This window comes from Eriocheir sinensis, chromosome 44 (assembly GCF_024679095.1).
Source record: "Eriocheir sinensis breed Jianghai 21 chromosome 44, ASM2467909v1, whole genome shotgun sequence".
NCBI lineage: Eukaryota > Metazoa > Arthropoda > Malacostraca > Decapoda > Varunidae > Eriocheir > Eriocheir sinensis.
Window position 1 is genome coordinate 13230402 of NC_066552.1, and position 15021 is coordinate 13245422.

The 15021-nt window shown below is 40.7% G+C and overlaps 1 protein-coding gene and 1 long non-coding RNA gene across 34 annotated transcripts in view; both read right to left on the reverse strand.

Annotated features, from left to right (window-relative positions):
- The window catches only part of LOC126980540 (epsin-2-like), a 49502-nt gene that overhangs the window by 24000 nt on the left and 10481 nt on the right, over positions 1-15021 (reverse strand). For 25 of the 32 annotated variants that reach the window (XR_007733320.1, XR_007733319.1, XR_007733318.1 and 22 more), the window contains exons 2-9: positions 14350-14627; positions 12877-13086; positions 11351-11479; positions 10335-10424; positions 7844-7897; positions 4329-4364; positions 1927-2005; positions 640-799 (exon numbers count right to left, since the gene is read on the reverse strand). Coding sequence is in view for 24 of the 32 variants with exons in the window: in XM_050830564.1 (XP_050686521.1) it covers positions 640-799; positions 1927-2005; positions 4329-4364; positions 7844-7897; positions 10335-10424; positions 11351-11479; positions 12877-13086; positions 14350-14424 (833 nt within the window). In the remaining 8 variants the exon portion in view is untranslated. The remainder of the gene's footprint in view (positions 1-639; positions 800-1926; positions 2006-4328; positions 4365-7843; positions 7898-10334; positions 10425-11350; positions 11480-12876; positions 13087-14349; positions 14628-15021) is intronic. The other 7 variants (XM_050830553.1, XM_050830560.1, XM_050830558.1 and 4 more) reach the window with 7 other exon arrangements.
- On the reverse strand, positions 4759-5842 carry LOC126980549 (uncharacterized). 2 transcript variants are annotated; one of them, XR_007733334.1, is made up of 2 exons: positions 5549-5842; positions 4759-4889 (listed from the first exon to the last, which is right to left on the reverse strand). It is a non-coding gene; the product is annotated as an uncharacterized LOC126980549 (long non-coding RNA). The 2 variants fall into 2 exon arrangements; XR_007733335.1 differs by lacking the exon at positions 5549-5842 and adding an exon at positions 5052-5439.

Sequence of the window (15021 nt, forward strand, 5' to 3'; positions counted from 1 at the left end):
TTTGGTAGAAGTTAGGTTTTCATGGAAAGCTTATTTGAAATGCCTCTCCAGGAAGTTCTTGGGATTTTTATGGATTGAAAAAGGTTATCGTAGAAGTTATTAATATTTCTAAGACCGGATAATTTCAGAAGCCTCTTGCAGAAGTTAGGTTTTCATGGAAAGTTTATTTGAAATGACTCTCGTGGAAGTTCTTGGGATTTTTATGGATTGAAAAAGGTTATCGTAGAAGTTATTAATATTTCTAAGACCGGATAATTTCAGAAGCCTCTTGCAGAAGTTAGGTTTTCATGGAAAGTTTACTTGAAAAGACTTGTAGAAGTTACTGAATTATTTGAAAGGGCTATCAAAGAAGTTGTTAGGTTTCTCATGGCTTCAAAAGACTATCGTAGAGGTTACTGATATTTTTCTGGCAAGATTATGTGCAAATATTTCAATACTATTCCTTACTTTTCACATTCTTTTCACAGGTATGTTAAAACTGCCCATGGAACACCCACAACAACCTCTACAAAAGCCTGATCAAAACTCTGAGTGTGACTCCTGAAACGTCTGAGAACACGCGCCAAAACAATCACAAAGAATTATATAGCTAAACACATGCATAAAATAGAGTGCCACTAAGAGCCAAATGCGACCTACTTGAAGTCTTCCTCGCTCTGTGTGATGGCCATCTGTAGCCGGACATCATCGGACCTCTTCTTCTGTTCCTCCTGCTCTGCCTCCTCCTTGCTCATGGCCAGGGCGAGCTGTAACTGTAGCTCCTCCTCGCCAACTGTCTGTGGCCTGGCTGCCTCAAGCTCTGGGGGACAAAGGGGGGTTGAGGGGCATGGGGTAGAGTGAGAAGGGGTGGGGAATTGAGGGGAAGGTTCTGACGTATAGATATGATGTCTCTGAGTCATACACACACACACACACACATTTTTTCCTATCTTAAGACCCACAAACACACATTTTCTCTATCTTAGACACACAGATATAACACCTTGAAGTACATGTTTTCTCTCTGCCACACACACTTAGGTAAACACAGGTATATATATAGTTAGGTAAACACACACACACACACACACACACACACACACACACACATGCACACACACGCACACACTGAAAAAAAAAACAAAAAAAACAGCCATAAACGCTAAAATCACATAAACATAAGCTTATAACAAAACCAAGAAGCCAGAACCACGCCATACTTTTTTTTTTCACAGCTAAAATAGTCGACAGCTCAAGGGCAAATAATAAGGAAAGATACAGATAAGGATAGATAGATAGATGTGGAGAAATAAATAGAAATAAAAGACCTGCTATACTGCTGCTCCGATAATTAAAAGAGGGTTTAAAAAAAGGTTTGAGCGGACGATAAACGAAATAATAGAAGAAATAAATGAAATACGAAAAGAAGAAATAAACAACATAAACAAAGAAGGAATAAACGAAATAAGAAAAGAAGAAATAAATGAAATAAGAAAAGAAGAAATAAAGGAAACAAGAAGAAATAAACGACATAAACAAAGAAGAAATAAACGAAATAAGAAAAGAAGAAATAAACAAAACAAGAAGAAATAAACAACATAAACAAAGAAGAAATAAACGAAATAAGAAAAGAAGAAATAAACAAAACAAGAAAAGAAAACATAAACAACATAACCGATGAATTCGCAAACAAAGAAGAGAAGTATAAACGCAACAAGCAAACAGTATAAACGAAATAACAAAAGAAAAACAAAGAAATCATAAACAAAACCAGAAAGAATGAATTACAAAAGAACCACAAATTCGCGAGCGCCAACACAACTCAGCCACGCGAGCAAGTGAGGTGCCGCCGAGGATGGGGGGTTAGAGGTGTCGGTTAATAAGGGTAAACGAAGCCAAAATTATCCTCCGAGAAGGTTGTCCCCCACAGGCAGGATAGTCACTCACGCGGCTCCAGACCTGATGGGCCGTCCTTGATGCCGAAGGAGTTGCGTTCCGAGGGCCGGTTGGTGCTGGTTACGTAGGTCTGGAAATGGAGGGGGATAGGTTAGGTTGCGATGGTGGTGGTGGTGGTGGTGGTGAAATGGAGTTGTGGAGTGGTGATGTGTTGTGTAGTGGTTGGTGGTGGTTACATATGTCTAGAAATTGAGGGGATAGGTTAGGTTGCTATGGTGGTGTATGCGCTGGTGGTGGTAGTAGTAGTAGTAGTAGTAGTAGTAGTAGTAGTAGTAGTAGTAGTGGTGGTGGTGGTGTCATAAATAAGGGTCATTAATAGAAAAAAAAAGTAATTATCAAGAAAGTATGAATGTAATCTATAGGAAAACATGAGATCTTAAACTTAATGAAATATATAAACAAGAAAAAAAATTGAAACAGGTCCACTGATACTTATATATATGATAAATTAGATGTATTTAAGGGTCATCAATAGAGAAAAAAGTAATTATCAAGAAAGTATGAATGTAATCTATAGGAAAACATGACATCTTAAACTTAATGAAATATATAAACAAGATAAATATTGAAACAGGTCCACTGATACTTATATATATGATAAATTAGATGTATTTAAGGGTCATCAATAGAGAAAAAAGTAATTATCAAGAAAGTATGAATGTTATCTATGGAAAAACCTGAGATCATAAACTTAATGAAATATATAAAGATAAGTAATTATCAAGAAAGTATGAATGTAATCTATAGGAAAACCTGAGATCTTAAACTTAATGAAATATATAAACAAGATAAATATTGAAACAGGTAATTATCAAGAAAGTATGAATGTTATCTATGGAAAAACCTGAGATCATAAACTTAATGAAATATATAAACAAGATAAATAATTGAAACAGGTCCACTAATACTTACCAATTAATGTATGATAAATTAGATGTATTCAAGGATATACAGAGACAATAAAGTGAATATACAGGAGGTGCTAAGTAATCTAAGGGAACTATAGCAATTACTTATGGTCACCCTCGTAAACAATCTGCTTGAGTCATTTTTCGGTGATTTCCAAATTTTTGTCGCGATTATTATTATTATTATTATTTTTTTTTTTAATCGTCTGGCGCACCTTCTGTTGAGTTGTTGTTGTTGTTGTTGTCGTTGTTGTCATTCTAGGGAGTCAGCGTACAAAACTTCACCTTCTTAACTTTTCTGACAATGGTATAAAAATTAATATGAAACTGCTTTTTACGAATTCCTTTTCCTTTTTTGCCAATGTTATGAAAACTACAAATACGAAACCTATTTACAACATCTCAAAAATCAGAAAAAAGTGACTTCAGCAGATTGATTACGACGGCAACATTATAAAACTACTTAGTGACAGAGAGACAGAGAGAGAGACTCATACTCAGGCATATCAAAATTACAGCTGATATGCTAAAGCCACTGCCAGCCAGCCTTTCCTAACCCCCTCCACTTACCTCAGTCCCTACCAAGCCCCAGAAATGGACGCACACACATGAACGCCCAGTCGTATATATCTATTCCTTTGTTTTATTAAAGACGGCAAACGTAACCTCCTTGCTAATCCTTAGACGGTGGCAGTATTTAAAGAGTTGCTCCCCGAAAATGAATGGTCTATATCCAGTCACTACCAACCTTAGGACCTTAGCATAAATAGAGTTACGACGCATAATGGATGTTTTAACTATCGTCTGTATCTAGATTCTATATCCAGTCCATAAATAGAGTTACGTTAATAATGGATTTATGTTTAACTATCGTATCTAGATTTCTCGCAGTCTGGAAGTGTTGTTATGGTCTATATCCAGTCACTACCAACCTTAGGACCTTAGCATAAATAGAGTTACGACGCATAATGGATGTTTTAACTATCGTCTGTATCTAGATTCTACGGCAGTCTGGAAGTGTTGTTATATTTCTGCCATACAAAACTGAGCCCCTTTCACTTAACTCAGTCCCTACCAAGCCCCAGAAATGGACGCAAGCACTTGAATGCCCAGTCGTATGTAACTTTTGTTTTATTAAAGACAGCAAAAGTAGCCGCCTTGCTGCTCAGTTTAATCAATGACTTAAGCAACCTTTTTTTTTCTCATTAATGACAACAGAATCAACCTTGCCTATCTAACTAATATGAATTCATGGTTCCAGTAGTAACTATCTTCCCATTGAATACAACAAAATCAACCTAGCCAATCTATTCTACTAATCAATTTGCAGTTTCAGTAATTATCTTCCCTTCGAATACAACAAAATCAACTTCGATAAATCAGGACACTGGGCTTAGGGGACGAATCAGCTGGCAGCGACGATAGCAAGTGAGTGAGTGATTGAGTGAGTGAGTGAGAGAAAGGCAACGCAAAGCAGGTACTTACATCGTGGTAAGTAGGACTAGTGGGAGAGCTTATGTCCTGCGAAGGAAAGTGGGAAGAGGAGCGTTCAACATAACAGGTGACACATGGTTAGGGTTAGCCAGCCAGATCCTGCTTGCTCCACCTCCACCCGGCCGCTCCTCGGACTCAAGCGTAATGAACTGTTCCTCTCGGGTGATGATATATTACGTGTGGACTTTTGCTGTCGTAAATGTTGGGAAATTTAGTCTTGTCTCGTCTTAATTTATTTTATTCAGTTCAATTACGTATTCGGTTTATTTGAGTATGTTGATATATCTATTTTGTGAGCTTTGAAAACCTTAGGAAATCGAGTTTTGTCAAGTTCATGTTCCTCGTTAATTCAGTTTATTTCAAGAGTAACATTAGAAAATCAATCAATATGTCTAATTATCTCTCGGGTGATGATATATCACGTGTGGACTTTTGCCGTCGTAAATGTTGGGAAATTTAGTCTTGTCTCGTCTTAATTTATTTTATTCAGTTCAATTACGTATTCGGTTTATTTGAGTATGTTGATATATCTATTTTGTGAGCTTCGAAAACCTTCGTTAATTCAGTTTATTTCAAGAGTAACATTAGAAAATCAATCAATATGAAATGTTGGGAAATTTAGTCTTGTCTCGTCTTAATTTATTTTATTCAGTTCAATTACGTATTCGGTTTATTTGAGTATGTTGATATATCTATTTTGTGAGCTTCGAAAACCTTAGGAAATCGAGTTTTGTCAAGTCTTAGTTCAGGTTCCTCGTTAATTCAGTTTATTTCAAGAGTAACATTAGAAAATCAATCAATATGTCTAATTATCTCTCGGGTGATGATATATTACGTGTGGACTTTTGCCGTCGTAAATGTTGGGAAATTTAGTTTTGTCTCGTCTTAATTTATTTTATTCAGTTCAATGACGTATTCGGTTTATTTGAGTATGTTGATATATCTATTTTGTGAGCTTCGAAAACTTTAGGAAATCGAGTTTTGTCAAGTCTTAGTGCAGTTTCCTCGTTAATTCAGTTTATTTCAAGAGTGACATTAGAAAATCAATCAGTATGTCTAATTATCTCTTGGGTGTGACGATATATCACGTGTGGACTTTTGCCGTCGTTTTAAATTTAGTCTTGTCTCGTCTTAATTTATTTTATTCAGTTCAATGACGTATTCGGTTTATTTGAGTATGTTGATATATCTATTTTGTGAGCTTCGAAAACATTAGGAAATCGAGTTTTGTCAAGTTTAGTTCATGTTCCTCGTTAATTCAGTTTATTTCAAGAGTAACATTAGAAAATCAATCAGTATGTCTAATTATCTCTCGGGTGTGACGATATATCACGTGTGGACTTTTGACATCGTAAATGTTGGGAAATTTAGTCTTGTCTCGTCTCAATTTATTTTATTCAGTTCAATTACGCATTCGGTTTATTTGAGTATGTTGATATATCTATTTTGGGAGCTTCGAAAACACTAGGAAATCGAGTTTTGTCAAGTCTTAGTTCAGGTTCCTCGTTAATTCAGTTTATTTCAAGAGTGACATTAGAAAATCAATCAGTATGTCTAATTCTCAAGTGGAAAAGGCTTTAATTATGTAAAACCAGTGATATTTTGAAGAATGTGGAGGCATTATATCATTAAATTTCTTTTGTGATGTTCAATAGCATTAACCCGCTAGCAGCGACGGGCCAAATTTGTGGCTTTACCGTGGACCAGCGACGGGCCACATTTTTGCCATGATATAAACCCCCCAAAAATAGATGATGCATAAACTGATCACAAATGCATTGATATATATTATGAAATGGTTTGTGTGAGCGATGATTTTTCTCATTTTTCTCGCCTTTAAGAAACATGATCCCCGCAGCTACCGGGTTAAAAAACTGTTTTGTTAAGTCATTATTCAGTGTTTACAGCGATTTTCAAGATTATCCAGCATTATGTTTTGCTTTCGAATGGAAAAGCCTTAATTATGTAAAACCAATGAGGAAACATACCATTAAATTTATGCCATGAAGTTGACTTAACCAAAATCTTGCAAAGGGAAACAATCTTAATCTTCCAAACTTTCCTCCGAGACCAAAACAGAGTCACAGGCCCGTCAAATCTCGGAACACTTCAAGGCTTAGTCCGAGGAGGGTCGAGAACCATCCCAAGCATAGTCAATGTAATCCAAGCTAAATCATAATGGAATCAGAACCAAGGTGACAACAAGTACTCCTGTGTGGGTAGCTAAGGTAAGGTAAGGTAAGGTAAGGTAAGGTAAGGTAAGGTAAATTACCAGCCTTACACCTGAGCCACCAGAGGGAGGGAGAGAGAGAAGGGAGAAGAGAAAGGAGAAGTGATTAAGAGGGAAGGAGAGAGAAACAGGGGAGAGGAAGAGACAGGAAGAGGAGAAGAGAGAGAAGAAGGGAGAGAGAAGAGAGAAGAGAAAAGAAGGAGAGAGAAACAGGGAAGAGGAAGAGACAGGAAGAGGAGAAGAGAGAGAAGAATGAGAGAAACAGGGAGAGGAAGAGAAAAGAGAGGAGAAAAGAGAGAGAAAAGAAGAGAGAGAGGAGAAGAGAAGAAGGAGAGAAACAGGGAGAGGAAGAGAAAGGAAGAGAAGAGAGAGAAGAAGGGAAAAAGAAGAAGAGAGGAAGTAAGGAGAAGGAAAGAAGAAGAAGTAAAGAAGAAAGGAAAGAAAAATAAAGAAAATAATAAAGCATAGAAAATAAATGTTAAAGCTTGAAAAAAAAGATAAGCTTGAAAAAAAAGACAGAGAGAGAGAGAGAGAGAGAGAGAGAGAGAGAGAGAGAGAGAGAGAGAGAGAGAGAGAGAGAGAGAGAGAGAGAGAGAGAGAGAGAGAGAGAGAGAGAGAGAGAGAGAGAGAGAGAGAGAGAGAGAGAGAGAGAGAGAGAGAGAGAGAGAGAGAGAGAGAGAGAGAGAGAGAGAGAGAGAGAAAGAAACCATCCCTTCCTCCTCCTCCTCCTCCTCCTCCTCCTCATGCCTCCCCTCAACCACCTTCACATAGCATTCATAACCGCACCAAAAAATAAATAAATAAAAACAGAATAAATATAATAAATGTAATAAATAAGAGGAAGAAATAGCAGAACCTTAAGCTGACCCTGCCTGGCGGAACATCACAGGTCGCTCAACAGTGTCTAGTGAACAGCTAAATCATCATATACTTAGTCATGACCTCCAGCAAAGAAGCACATATGTACGCTCTCTCTACAGCCACAGGATATTCTGCATGGTGGAATCCGAGCACAAATAATGATGGTAATGGTAATAGTAAAGCGCTGAACTGTCTGTAGTATGGTGCTCTAAAGCCAGTCTGTACTCTGCAAGGTTCACTGCCTGCTGCTGCTGGCTCAAACAATAGTGATAATAACAATGTACTGGTAAAGCGCTCAACTCTGTCATCAGCAGCCTGGCATGATGGGACTCAATGGGGACTGTGGGGAGCTGGGAGCAAAGGGGGGAGGGGAGGGGGGGAGGGAGGAGTGGGGTAGAGGGAGAGGGAATCCAACCTTATCTCCGTCACACATGATCGTCAGCTCCTCGGCTTGGTGACGGTCCTGTCTCTGTGGGGTAATGACAGCCGTCAGCCCCCAAGCAGCCCCGCAACACTGGTAAGGAGACACCCGGGCTGGGCGCTCCTGCTCCTAGCTTACAGACCTGCCCTCACAACACCCTGGACTGCCCTTGGCATTTGCTAGGTTGAAGAAGTCAGGTCTTACAGACCTGACCTCTTGAACATTGTCATTAAAATGCCTATATTCTACAAAGCTTTTGCCTTCAAAACTGAAAAGCCTGAAGGCTGGCCTTCAAAGCTGTTAACTAATGCTACTGTATTTACATGGCTATTACTCAATGTTTCGAACATTTCAAATGTCAAACTTGTGAGTTGTGTTGCCATTATATAACCTGTACCAGTGGAGTTAGTGATACTGTTGGAGTCCTCACATACAGACCTAGCCTTGTGACCTGTGCCCTTATCCCTTCTAACACAAACTGGGTAACGAACAAACTTAACGTTACCTGCCTTGATGTAACCTAACATAACCTGAACTAAACTGACCACATGCTAACCCTGAGCATTGTCCCTCCACCAGGCTGTGGCATCACAGCCTGGGGCTTGCCAGCGGTGGGGTGCTGCAGGTCCCCAACAAGACAGATCAACAAGGGCAAGAAGAACATGTAAATCATAACAAACAAAGGTGGTGGTGGTGGTGGTGGTGCCTGCAGAGCCGTGATTAGGGAGCCACAAGACCCAGGCCAGGAAAACAGGTTAGAACCAATCAGGGTTACCAAATTAAGGGACTATTACACTGGGCAAATTTTCCGTGGACCTTCAGTCAAACCACGATTTCCGCTGGCGTGGTTCTCATATTTGCGTGGTTTTCTGACGTGTCCACGATCTTCCAAAGCTACGGTAGATTTCACTGAAGGACGATGGTATTACTCACCATCCTCATCACCAGCAATAACAACAAACAATTGAGAACCACGCTAGCGGAAATCGTGGTTTGACTGAAGATCCACGGAAAATATGCCCAGTGTAATATCCCCTTAATCGTATTCAGACACTCAGCACATCGCATTTTCTGGTTCTGAGTCACAGCCATCGCAAACAAACGCCAATAGGTAATGCTTTTAACGAGAACTTTAACTGGTATTTCGTTATCTGTGTGGGTAAGAAAGCTTTGGGCCCTGGAACTGATAAATGCGATGTTTTGAGTGCGAAAATTTGGCAACTCTGGAACCAATACAAGTTAACACAGTGAGAGGACAAAAATAATGTATAGTCGTGGTGTTATTGATCTAAGTATACCAAGACATTGCTTTATATTAGGCCATACAGGTAAGAAAGTTCAGTCATCCCTCAAATAGCACGGTTTCCCATAGCTTGGCCTCGGTTTTATATGGCTTGTCATAGAAGATGTTTTAAGATTTTTAAATTTCCTGCTTGTCGGGAAATTTAAAAATCCTAAAAAATCGTCATAGAAAATCCACATAAAACCAAAACTGAACTATTGGAAACCACACTATTTGAGAGACGACTGTACAAGAAAAAAAAGCCTCCTGCTGTATAGGACTAGGAGTGGAATCCAATACCATTCAAATCAGTGTTGAATAAGTGTTTCCTCAAATATAGAGTTGGCAGTATTTGAAAGCCTTGGAATCACAAACAAGCATTTCAATCCCATAATCTGATGCTAAATGACTGTAGGAGCATTGAAACACATCATGGGATTCACAGACAAGCCTTGAACCCATAATCTGATGCTAAATGACTGTAGGAGCATTGAAACACATCATGGGATTCACAGACAAGCCTTGAACCCATAATCTGATGCTAAATGACTGTAAGAGCATTGAAACACATCATGGGATTCACAGACAAGCCTTGAACCCATAATCTGATGCTAAATGACTGTAGGAGCATTGAAACACATCATGGGATTCACAGACAAGCCTTGAACCCATAATCTGATGCTGGGAAATCAAAAATACATCAACAGAATAGGTTAAGCCCAGAGGTTCTCAAACTGGGTGCCACGGACAGTGCCTAAGGGTGCCAGAAGATCATCATGAATTTTGAATCATTCTTTTTTTTCTTTGTTTTTGTTAATCTAATTCGAATGATGAGTTCTGTTTGGGCATGTACTGTACCATATGTTAATTTTGGTCTGAGTATGGATAATAATTTGAATTCGTTAACTAAAGTAATTTAAACAGCTACGATTGTGTATAAGAAGTTAATTCATGTGAGTAGGACGGGCGGGGGGGACAAAGGGGTGCCACAAAAGGGTTTATATAAGTTCAGGGTGCCAACACTGAAAAAAAGATTTGAGAACCTCATCTGGTTTAGCCTCTTGATCTCACTGTTGGAAGGAGAGCAAGAAACTGGACCAAAAAAGTCGTGTTAGAAGAAGTAAATCATGGCTGTTAAATGCCAGAGAAGTTATGGAGAGACAGGGAGACAGTGAACGAGAGAATGGAGGTCTGCAAACTTACGCTGTCACTGCCAATGCCCGAGACACTCTGTGCGAATCTCTCCTTGGCCTTGAGAGCGCGGACACGCTCGTTACGCAGTCGCTCCTCGTCCTGGATGAAAAAATGGAAAGAATATTAGTTCTCCTTCTACTATAAATTGACTACATGATGGAAATTACAACATACCGGAGTTTACTTTTGATATTTACTCCCTAAGTAGTAACTCAAGCTAACACGATCATTACGCAGTCATTCTTCATCCTAAGTGAGGGTATTCAACATTGATTTATACCATAAGGTGCTGGCTATCATGTGTTTGAAGATACCCTAAACTTAACCTAACAAAACCAAAACAAACAATATAGGTCTTGACTCAGAAAACTCATATATGCTTCCTTACTAATGAGACTTCCTATACAACAAAGTGAGGTCATTCTTAGTTGATTTATACCATAAGGTGCTGGCTATCATGTGTTTGAAGATACCCTAAACTTAACCTAACATGACCTAACAAAACCAAAACAAACAATATAGGTCTTGACTCAGGAAACTCATATATGCTTCCTTACTAATGAGACTTCCTATACAACAAAGTGAGGTCATTCTTAGTTGATTTATACCATAAGGTGCTGGCTATCATGTGTTTGAAGATACCCTAAACTTAACCTAACATAACCTAACAAAACCAAAACAAACAATATAGGTCTTGACTCAGAAAACTCATATATGCTTCCTTACTAATGAGACTTCCTATACAACAAAGTGAAGTCATTCTTAGTTGATTTATACCATAAGGTTCTGGCTATCATGTGTTTGAAGATACCCTAAACTTAACCTAACAAAACCAAAACAAACAATATAGGTCTTGACTCAGGAAACTCATATATGCTTCCTTACTAATGAGACTTCCTATACAACAAAGTGAGGTCATTCTTAGTTGATTTATGCCATAAGGTGCTGGCTAACATGTGTTTGAAGATACCCTAAACTTAACCTAACATAACCTCCCTGTATCCCTCCCTCCCTCTCTCCCTTACCTTCAGTAGGGTGACGAGAGCCCTTGCCTTCTCCCTGACGTTCATGCCCTGGTCCTTGTTCTCCTCGATGTACTGGAAGTCCTTCAGGGTTTCGATGGCAAAGATGTTCTCCTTGCACTGGTCGGCAACCTGTGGCGAGAAGGTGATGATGGTGGTGGTGATAGTGGTGGTGATTTCTTTTTTTAATTTCCGCTGCCTACATCAACTATTGCCAACTTCCTTTCTTTCTTTTCCTTCCTTCCTTCTTTTCTTTACATATTCACTCAGTCAGTCAGTCATTTCTCCCTTCCCTTCTCTTCCCTTTCCTTATCTTACCTTATCTTACCTTCCCTTCCCTTCATTCAGCCAATCAGTCAGTTAGTCAGTCATTTCTCCCTTCCCTCCTCTTCCCTTTCCTTATCTTCCCTTCCCTTCCCTTCATTCAGCCAATCAGTCAGTTAGTTAGTCAGTCATTTCTCCCTTCCCTTCTCTTCCCTTTCCTTATCTTCCCTTCCCTTCCCTTCATTCAGCCAATCAGTCAGTTAGTTAGTCAGTCATTTCTCCCTTCCCTTCTCTTCCCTTTCCTTATCTTCCCTTCCCTTCCCTTCATTCAGCCAATCAGTCAGTTAGTTAGACAGTCATTTCTCCCTTCCCTTCTCTTCCCTTCCCTTATCTTCCCTTCCCTTCCCTTCATTCAGCCAATCAGTCAGTTAGTTAGTCAGTCATTTCTCCCTTCCCTTCTCTTCCCTTTCCTTATCTTCCCTTCCCTTCCCTTCATTCAGCCAATCAGTCAGTTAGTTAGTCAGTCATTTCTCCCTTCCCTTCTCTTCCCTTCCCTTCCCTTCATTCAGCCAATCAGTCAGTTAGTTAGTCAGTCATTTCTCCCTTCCCTTCTCTTCCCTTTCCTTATCTTATCTTACCTTCCCTTCCCTTCCCTTCATTCAGCCAATCAGTCAGTTAGTTAGTCAGTCATTTCTCCCTTCCCTTCTCTTCCCTTTCCTTATCTTACCTTCCCTTCCCTTCCCTTCCCTTCATTCAGCCAATCAGTCAGTTAGTTAGTCAGTCATTTCTCCCTTCCCTTCTCTTCCCTTTCCTTATCTTACCTTATCTTCCCTTCCCTTCCCTTCATTCAGCCAATCAGTCAGTTAGTTAGACAGTCATTTCTCCCTTCCCTTCTCTTCCCTTTCCTTATCTTCCCTTCCCTTCCCTTCATTCAGCCAATCAGTGAGTTAGTTAGTCAGTCATTTCTCCCTTCCCTTCTCTTCCCTTCCCTCCCTCATCTTCACACTCTTCCCATCCCATCCCATCCCTTTCCTCAGTCCCTTCCTTTCTCCCTCCCTGCTCTCCTTCCCTCCCCCCCTCACGCTCTCCCTTCCCATCCATTCCTTCATTCATTCATTTCTCCCTTCCTTCCCTCCCTCCTTCCCTCCCTCACCTTCTCACTCCCAGTCTTGATGAGGTACACCAATCCCATCTTCAAACTCTTCCCTTCCCTCCATCCTTTTCCCTTTCCTTCCCAACTCTTTCCTCCCTCCTTCCCTCCTCACCTTCTCACTCCCAGTCTTGATGAGGTATTCCAGCAGCACGAGGGCCTTGTAGACATGCCGCCAGTTCCTCCCGTGGTCGTTGAGGCGCTTCCAAATCATCTGCATAATCTCTGTGAAGGCCACCACATTATAGGTCAGGTCCGCCACCTCCGACATGAGGGTGGACGAAGGCCCCCACGGATCATTGCTGGTGGCCTCGCGAACCTTGATCTGAGGGGATGAGAGAGTGGATGCTGGTTAACTCTTGCATAAGGGATTGGGACAGTATAGGGATGAAGGAATATAGGTGCTGGTTAACTCTTGCATAAGGGATTTGTAGGGGGGAAGAAAGACTGAAGATGCTGGTTAACTCTTGCATAAGGGATTGGGACAGTATAGGGATGAAGGATTGAAGATTGGTTAACTCTTTTGGGGATTTGTAGGGGGGGGAAAAGATTGAAGAGATGGGTTAACTCTTGCATAAGGGATGGAGATTGAATGCTGGTTAACTCTTGCATAAGGGATTGGGATAGTATAGGGATGAAGGAATATAGGTGCTGGTTAACTCTTGCATAAGGGATTTGTAGGGGGGAAGAAAGACTGAAGATGCTGGTTAACTCTTGCATAAGGGATGGAGATTGAATGCTGGTTAACTCTTGCATAAGGGATTGGGACAGTATAGGGATGAAGGATTGAAGATGCTGGTTAACTCTTGCATTGGGGATTTGTAGGGGGGAAGAAAGATTGAAGATGCTGGTTAACTCTTGCATAAGGGATGAGAGATTGCAGATGCTGGTTAACTCTTGCATAAGGGATCAGGACAGTTTAGGGATGAAGGAATGAAGATGCTGGTTAACTCTTGCATAGGGGATTGGGACAGTATAGGGATGAAGGAATGAAGATGCTGGTTAACTCTTGCATAGGGGATTTGGACAGTATAGGGATGAAAGAATGAAGATGCTGGTTAACTCTTGCATAAGGGATTGGGGCAGTAGAAGATGAAAAGAGAGAGAGAGAGAAAGAGAGAGAAATAGAAGAGAGGAGGAGGGAAGGGTAGAGGATGAGAAGAGGAGGTAGAAAAGAGAATAAGAGGAGGAAAACAAGGTAGAATTAGAAGGAAGAGAATAAAGTTAGGTTAGGTTAGGTTAAGAGAGAGAGAGAGAAAGAGAGAGAGAGAGAGAGAGAGAGAGAGAGAGAGAGAGAGAGAGAGAGAGACAGCACCCCAGTCCCCCCTCACCTGCGCATCTGTATAACTATGGGCGATGTTTTAAAGAGAGACAGTAACCCTTCCTTCCTTCCTTTAGAGACAGAGATAGAGATAGACAGAGAGATAGAAGGAGACAGAGAGACCCCACCCCACCCCATACCCCTTTTACCTGCGCATCTGTATAATTATGGGCGATGTTTTAAAGAGAGAGACAGTAACCCTTCCTTCCTTCCTTTAGAGACAGAGATAGAGATAGACAGAGAGACCCCACCCCATACCCCTTTTACCTGCGCATCTGTATAATTATGGGCGATGTTCTTGAGGTTCCGCCGAATGCCCGACACGTTCATCTGTAGAGCCATGTTGACGGGGTGGTGGTGATGACGGGAGTGGTGATGAAGGGGCTAGGAGATGACGGTGTGGCTGCTAGCTGGTGGTGATGGTGGTGGTGATGATGGTGACAGTTCTAGTGGTGTTGGTGGTGATGATCAGGGTCACTTTGGGGTCATTACTGAGGGTCTCTGTTGCCCCCTGGTGGTGGTGTCTAGTGGTCCACTCGTGTGCTCTGAAGGACGAAAAAATACATGTTAGTTAAATATATATTCGTCAATCTCTCTCTCTCTCTCTCTCTCTCTCTCTCTCTCTTTACGATGTTCAGTGAGTCAGTCATTTCTCCCTTCCCTTCCCTTCCCTACCCTTCCTTTACCTTACCTTAATATATATTCCTCTCTCTCTCTCTCTCTCTCTCTCTCTCTCTCTCCAACATTCAGTTAATCAGTTTTCTCTTCCCTTACCTTCCCATCCCTTCCTTCCCTTACCTTCCCATCCCTTCCTTCCCTTACCTTCCCATCCCTTCCTTCCCTTCCTTCCATCCTTTTTCTTTATCCCGAGAACCAAGTAGCATATTAAAATCAAAACGTCGCGCAATTCTTTTACAGCAACACTTGAAGAGATGAAAC